We start from the raw sequence: 7,881 nt of genomic DNA, 5'->3' as shown, positions 1-7,881 counted from the left end.
CACTCAGAGCCCTCTCTGTGGGCACGCGTGCCATTGCCCCAGCCAGGCCCAGACCATCATTAAAGTGTCAAATTCTCTGCCAAATAATTTTAAGTAAATGAAAGCATTTGGGATTGCTTTCCTTACTTTGTTTGGATCATCTTAAGTTAATGTATGAGTTGTTTTTTCTCAAGTACAACCTCAGTATTCAGGTTAAATTGCCGTGTTGGCACTTTGCGATAAATAAGTGGGTTTTGGGTCACAGTTTGGGCACTCGGTCTCTAAAAGGTTCGCCATCACTGACATAGTACATTTGCTTGTGTTGCGTAGTGATATAGGAAGCGCTTGGAGTCTGAGTGCAAAATGGCCTTTGGGCTCATGGGACTGATGTTGGTTAAAGCTTGAGGTAGACAATGATTTTTTAAAAAGATTTTGAGGAGTTGAAAACAGTTCGAAAGGGTTGTTTCTGTTCTGGTAGCTACTTGTGTTGTAAAAGAGTGATTTCTGGTGTCGCAGGGCTCTTTTTGTAGAAAAAGCCCAGCAGGAACTCATTAGCACAATAGGCCACACCCAACAGCAAGAACTCATTAGCATATTAGGCCACACCCTGACAGCACCACTCATGAGCCCATTAGGCCACACCCCCATGTTACCAGAAGTGTGGTCATCCAGCCACACACACCTTTTGCTTCTTATTCTGTTTACCTTGTTTGTTGTCAAAACCAAGGGGTTTTTTGTAGCAGGAACTCCTTTGCATGTTAGGCCACACACCCCTAATGTAGCCAATCCTAATGAGTTTCTGCTATTGGGTGTGGCCTATTATGCTAATGAGTTCATGCTGGGCGTGGCCAACTCGGGAGCCAGCCGGAACTCCGTTCCTGTGCGTTCCTGCCCAAAAATAGCCCTGTGTGTGTGTGTGTGTATTTCCTTCTCTGGTAATCTGGTTTTGTAAAACCCGTTTGACCAGAGGAGATATGTGTATACAGTGTGAAGTGGTGGGTCTCTCAATCAGCGCTCAGCTCTTCTAGAGTGTGTACAAATGGGCCCTGAAAAACACCCCGAATGTAGCCAATCCTAATGAGTTTCTGCTGTTGGGTGTGGCCTATTATGCTAATGAGTTCCTGCTGGGCGTGGCCAACTTGGGAGCCAGCCGGAACTCCGTTCCTGTTCGTTCCTGCCCCAAAATAGCCCTGATCACAACCCTTTATCATGTTCATGATTATGATTTGTAACGTTGCCAACCTCCAGGTAGGGCCTGGAGAGCTCCCAGAATTACAAGGAGAACTACATTCCTTGTGTGTTCCTGTGGTAAAAATACGGCCTCATATTGAATAAACCCACTTTCCTTTCAGAACTTGTGGGTGCCTGTCACCCGGAGGACCCACTTTTCCTCCAGTACCTGAAAGAGAGTCCAGATGCCTTTCATCAGTTCGAGATGCAACTGAAGGAGGTCGGTTGTGGCATCCAGATGTCCTCTTCTTGGGGAATTTTGATGTTCAGTGCCACGAGTCCGTCCGTGGAGCTGTATGACTTGGGGACGGCATTCCAGTCCATGCGGGAAAAGTATTTGATGCACTGTGAGACCAGGACAGATGTGATGGAAGCTCTTCTTGAACAACAGACCCTTGTGAATGAGTTCAAATCCATCAGGATTTTCTTCAATGACCGAATGTGGTTGGTGGGCCTCTGTGATGAACTGGCCTCTTTCTTGCATTGCCTCTTCCGAGTGGCCTTCCAGAGACAGGTGGTGAGCCAGGAAGGCTCGGCTGAACCCCTGGGCAGGTGCACCATCGCAAAGGACGTCTTGGTCCAGGAGGTTCTCAAATCCGACACTCTTGTAACCATTGAAATGTTCACCAAACCTCCAGCAGTAATCAGATTTGGGGGCCGCCGTCATAGAGTGGAGGAGGCAGAGAGGCGCTTCAGAGAGCTGCTCAGTGGCTTCCAAGTCCTCCCGCTCCCTCTGTCGAACTTCCAGTCTCACTTTGTCAAGGCCCAGTGGGGTAAGCTCTTCCACGACGCCTTCTTTTTAGAGCAAGGCATTCCTTCCGTGTTGGAGGTCTCTGAAGTAGTTCAAGTCGCTGGCCTCGGCTTGGGTGAAATGAAGGAAGCGGAAGAGCTGCTCCTGAAGCACGTGTGTGAGAGGACCGTGGAGATAGCAGAGGAGGTGAAATGGGCCACCATGTGTGAGGACTGGAAGGAACTCCTGCACAGGTTGGGGTCCCACAAGGAAATCGCCCTTCCTACGATCACGTCTAGCCAGGTGACAATAGTTGGCATCTGTCCTCACGTCACTCGGGTGGAGCAAGCCATCCGGCAGTATCTGTGGGACAATTCTCCAGTAGAAGAGAGGATAACCTCCGACAGGCCAGAACTAGTCAAAGCCCAGCAAAGTCTCTTCCGTATCATGAGTTGGAAGCATCTCCGAGTGAGCGTAGAGGTCCTACCCGATAGCCAGAACTTAGTTTTGCAAGTGGGCGGCATCCGGAAATACGTGCAGAATGCCATACCGGTCATCAAGAAATATTTGGATTCCCTAGTGCTAGGTAAGGTGCCTCTGAGGAAGAAGTCCCTGAGGAAATACTTCTTTGGGCCTGGAGCAGCTCTGCTGCAGGAAATGGCCCTCCGGCAGCATTGTGTTGTTACGTTGGGGATACAAGATATCGCTGAGTGTTCGGGTAGAGGGACCAAGAGTCACAGCGACGGACCTGGACAGCAGGTAAGTGCAGTGCGGTTTGAGTTATTCTCCGGTAGCTTCTGTTATACTTCCTTGTTTCATGAGAACAAATTTAGAGTCCCGTGGCACCTTTAAGACCCACAAAGGTTTATTCAAGGTAGGAGCTTTTCTGTGCCAGGCACACTTTTTCAAATATTAATTTTAAAAGCTTGACTCAGTTTATAATGTTATAAATGATGGAAGATCGAATGTAACTAAGCTAGTTGGAGGATCTCCCCTCTTGGTATTTTAGTTAGTAGTGGGTTCTTTGCTTTATCCCGTAAATGTAGTTTTCCCTCCCCCTTTTCTGTTGTAGTTTTTGTAGTGATATATATAAAAAATTAAAAATCCCCTTTGGGGGCTTATAAAAAAACAAAAAACAAATTGCTCACTCACAAATTTAATGCCAGTAGTTCACAAAGTATAATTTTTGCGCACAAGACTCCACAGCTTAGAGGGAGCATTGGTTGAAGTCCAGTTGTTCTTTTGCTGAGACCCAGGCTCTCCTAAGTTCTGTTGGATTTCTCTTATTATGGTGGAGGGGGCCATTCAGGTTTCTGTCTCTAAAATAAGGATAGAACCACCCCCCCAAGGAAACTGCTTCTTCTGATTTTGTTCTGGAGTGGTGGCCTAGATGGGACATCAAATTAGTGTATTTTGTACATAGACCCACATCAAGGCATACAATGGCTCTGATTTGAGATTTGGTATTTTACCCCCTAGGGATTGGTTAAGAACCGCCTGTGGGTGATTGATGCACTGGGCACAGAGAACCATGTGTCCTTACTGAAACAAGACATGACTAGTTTCATAGCCAAATTCCATGAACGAAACCTCCACAATGAAGCAATAGCAACCTTCAGCGACCAGTTCCTCAAGGAACTATGCAGTAGCACATCACCTTCGTCTCCCATCGACCTCCATCGTCTGAAGGAGGATGAACTTCAGATCTGTGGCCTCCAGGAAGATGTGGAGAACGTTCTGGAAGCGATTCATGCCAAGATCGAGGAATACCAGGCTGAATGGATAGACGTTGTGGCTCGGTATGAGAAAGTGCCATACATCTTTGTAGAAGAATTCTTGGTTCATGGGATGCTCCCATCCAATCCTCCTGCAAGCTCAAAAATCCTTGCTGGAAATCCAGCAACTGTCATTTTCAAGGGGCCCCGTCGAAATGTGGTAGAACTGGAGAGGTGTTTCAAGGAGGTGCTTGGTGGCTTCCGGGTTCTTCCAGTCTCTCTGTCACATCTCCAGTCACAGTTTGTCAAGGCACAGTGGGGCAGCCACTTCCACAAGAACTTCTTCTTGGGACGGGGCATCGCTGCCATGTTGGAGATCTCTGGAGCTGTCCGGGTTTCTGGCCTAGACTTGGGTACAATGAAGAAGGCGGAAGAGCTCATTGTGAAGCATGTGTGTGAGAAGACAATGGAGATACCCGAGGAGGTGAAATGGGCCACTGAGTGTGAGGACTGGCAGGAGCTGCTGCACAGGTTGGAGTCCCACCGGGAAGTAGCTCTTCATCATACTTCATCCGGCCTGCTCTTTATGGTTGGCATCTGTCCCGATATCACTCAAGTAGAGGAATCTATTAAGGAGTACCTGGAAGACCATTCTCAAGTGGAGGAACGCTTGAATGTCACCAGGCCAGAACTAGCATTAGTTGGGGAGAATCTCGTCCACATAATGGACTGGGATCATCTTGAAGTGAACATCCAGGTCCAGCCAGACAGCCAGATCTTGTCCCTGAAGGTGAGCGGCGTCCAGAAATTTGTGAGGGAAGCCATACCAGTCATGAAAACGGACTTGGATTCTCTGGTGCTCGGTAAGCTGCCCCTGAAGAAGGTGGCTCTGGGTGAATACTTCTCTGGGGCTGGAGCAGAGACGCTGCACGAAATGGCCCAAGAACAGCATTGCATTGCGAGGTTGGAAATGCAGAGGAGCCCTGGCCGTTGTGATGGGGTCGCCAATACCAGTGGAGACGGGGAGCAAGTAAGTGTAGTGTTGACTTTGTTTCCATGCTGCTAATGCCTGTTTTATTCTGCTGGTCCACGACTGCAATAAATTACTGGTAGATTGATTTGTTTCTCTCCATCCCCTTTTCAAATACACGCTTGATCAGCGGCCAGTGTGAACACAAGGAATGCATACCTGTGTCTTCCAGATGGGCTTGCTTAGTTAAGTATTGATTTGGAGGGGCTTTCTGAGTTGGGAATTAGCTGAGTTAGTGTGAGCTGGCTCACAGTTTTTTAGCCTCCGGCTCACGCATTCTTGTCTCAGCTCGGGAAGGATGGCTCCAGAGCAAACTCATTGATGCGGTAGCCAAATCGCTCACTCACAACTTTAATGCCAGGAGCTCACAAAGTAGAATTTTTGCTCACAGGACTCCACAGCTTAGAGGGAGCATTGCTCAAAGGGCGTCTGTTGTGGGGAGGGGAAGGGAAAGGAGACTCTAAGCCACTCTGGGATTTCTTCCTGTAGTGAAGGGCGGGGTATAAATCCAATCTCTTCTCTTTTTCTTCTTCTTTTGGTAATAGGCTAGCTGGGAATCTATTGTACTGTTTTGGTCATGGGCTAGCTGGGGAAATTATTTATTTAAAACTGGGCGCAGTTTTTGAATGGGAGCCACAAAATGTCTGAAGAGACGGCTGGAAGAAGGCAGGTGTTCCACCACCATGGCTTCCAGCCGGAGCTGGCATCTCTTTCCCACCTAGAACATTTGTATTTTTTAAAAAAATAATCGCAGCTACTGAACTTGCTTTGGAAGTCAGGTTTAGCTAAAAGGGGGGCGTGTCAAGTTCCACAGCCAAAAACTGAATACACGCTTGTCAGAAAGGTTATACTTTATTGCAGAGCTATAGAGGCAGTAACATGGTCACTGTTAAGAATGGTGACGTTTCTACAAGCACAATGGGATATAGGGTATCCGTATGCACCCCCCCCCATCCATAGGCTAATTGGCCTGACTCCCGCGTGCGGGAGAGGGCCCCCCAGGCCGTTAGAGCTGAAGCTGGGAATCGAAAGCTATCCGAAAGCTGTCCCACGGTTATATGATGTCCAGACACTGCAATCGACAAGGTCAGCAGGGGTCGTTTCGTAGAAAAAGAGCTAGGGGAACTCATTAGCATAACTCATTAGCATATGCCACACCCCCTGACATCAGGGGCCCAGCAGTGGACCTGCAAGGCCGGCGGGAGTGCGAGGAAGCCCTGCCAAGGCCCTCCCTGGCCCCAGGCAGGCAGTGGTGGGGAGAGGCGGGGAGGAAGCAACTTACCCTCCCTCTTCTCCTGCCTCCTCCTGGCTGAATGAGGGCTGGAAGCGGGGCGGACGGAAGCAGGGGGCGGGGCTTCGTCATGTGCCCCGCCCCCTGCACCTCACCCAGGGGAACTGCGATCCCCCGCGATCCCCCCCCGAATCAACCTCTGAAGGTCAGTGATAATGAAGCACTACCAAAGCAAAGAAGAAATGCAGCAGCGGCTGGTACACAGGTCAAGCAAATGAACCCCAGCCCATAAACATCATGGCAGCATAGCTGACAGGGTGGGGCGGGGAATCTAAGAATGTAGAATGAAATGAATGTCCATAGTCTTGGATCAAGGCTTTTTTTAAATGATCCTAAGCCACAGTTTTTGGCGTGGTGTAGTAGTTAGGAGGCTGGACTCTAATCTGGGAGAACCGGATTTGATTCCCCCCACTCCTCCATATGCAGCTGCTGGTGTGACCTTGGGTCAGTCATACGTTCTTTCAGAGCTGTTCTCTCAAGAGCAGTTCTCTGAGCTCTCTCAGCCCCACCTACCCCACAGGGTGTCTGTTGTGGGGAGAGGAAGGGACGGAGTTTGTAAGCTGCCTAGAGACTCCTTTGGGTAGTGAAGGGCAAGGTATAAATCCAATCTCTTCTTCTTCTTCCCCCCCCCCCAGGGTTTGGCGGAGATCAGCTGTGCTGTGATCCACGCAGTAGGCCAGCAGCGTGATGTGACCTTGTTCAAGCAAGACGTGGCCGATTTCCTTGCCGATTTCCACGAAGAAACCGTCTGCAGCACAGAGCTACCGTCCTTTGGTGACGAGGCCCTCCACGACCTCTGCAAGAACACCCCGCACCAGTTTCCCGTCGCTCTCTGTTACCTGAGAGAGAAAGTCGTCCGGGTTTGTGGTTCTCGAGAAGACGTCGAAGATGTCCTGGGAGCCATTTACGCCAAGATAGAGGAAGCCACTCATGCAAAGATCGAGCAGGACCATCAGGAGTGGTTGGAGTCCAAACTTCTGCACGAAACCGTCCAGTGGCACCACATGACCGAGGCTGGCTGGTCCACCTTTGACACGGCGACCAACTACCACCTGGAGAAGGCCTACCGGAAGAAGAAAAGGAAGGCACAGCTGCAGTGGGAGGGACAGGAAATCAGGATAGACTTGCTCAAGAATGAAGCCTTCGCGCCAAGCCCTGGGGCCACGTTCAAGTTACGGAGGGAAATTTGCTTGTGGGGTAAGGAGGTGCCCTTCAAGCAGCACCCATTTGTCGACATCTCCTTTTTGTTCTCTTGCCGTCACCTTTATATTTAGTCTTATTTATCTGCAGCCCAGGACGTCCTCCCTGTTTTATGTATGTATGTATTTATTAAAACATTTCTATTCCACCTTTCCTCTTGGTTCAGTTTGGTGCAGTGTTCCCTCTAAGCTGTGGAGTCTGTTCCCTCTAAGTTCTACTTTGTGGAGCTAGCTCGTTGTTTTTTAGCCTCCAGCTCATCTGTTTTATGTATGTATGTATTTATTAAAACATTTCTATTCCACCTTTCCTCTTGGTTCAGTTTGGTGCAGTGTTCCCTCTAAGCTGTGGAGTCTTGTGAGCAAAAATTCTACTTTGTGAGCTACTGCCGTTCAAGTTGTGAGCAAGTAGTTTGGCTGCTGCATAAATCTGTTTGCTCTGGAGCCATCCCTTCCTGAGCCGAGACAAAAATGTGTGAGCCAGAGGCTAAAAAACTGTGAGCTAGCTCCCACTAACTCAGCTTAGAGGGAACATTGGTTTGGTGTAGTGGTTAAGAGCACGGAGAACCGTGTTTGATTCCCCACTCCTCCACATGCAGATGCTTGAGCGACCTTGGGTCAGTCATAAGTTCTTTCTGAGCTGTTCTCAAGACAGCAGTTCTCGAGAGAGCTCTCTCAGCCCCACCTGCCTCACAGGTGTCTGTTATGGG

The 7,881-nt window shown here is 49.1% G+C and overlaps 1 protein-coding gene across 1 annotated transcript in view; it reads left to right on the top strand.

Moving 5' to 3' along the window:
* The first annotated feature begins 4,327 nt into the window (after positions 1–4,327).
* The window catches only part of LOC107117778 (poly [ADP-ribose] polymerase 14-like), a 10,206-nt gene continuing 6,652 nt past the window's right edge, over positions 4,328–7,881 (top strand). The window contains exons 1-2 of the mRNA XM_015419945.1: positions 4,328–4,684; positions 6,611–7,172. Of these exons, the coding sequence (XP_015275431.1) occupies positions 4,379–4,684; positions 6,611–7,172 (868 nt within the window). The 5' untranslated portion in view covers positions 4,328–4,378. The remainder of the gene's footprint in view (positions 4,685–6,610; positions 7,173–7,881) is intronic.

The sequence above is a fragment of the Gekko japonicus genome, unplaced genomic scaffold, assembly GCF_001447785.1.
Source record: "Gekko japonicus isolate JY-2015 unplaced genomic scaffold, Gekko_japonicus_V1.1 scaffold3888, whole genome shotgun sequence".
In the NCBI taxonomy this organism is placed as follows: Eukaryota; Metazoa; Chordata; class Lepidosauria; order Squamata; family Gekkonidae; genus Gekko; species Gekko japonicus.
This window is presented reverse-complemented; position numbering and strand designations above follow the sequence as displayed.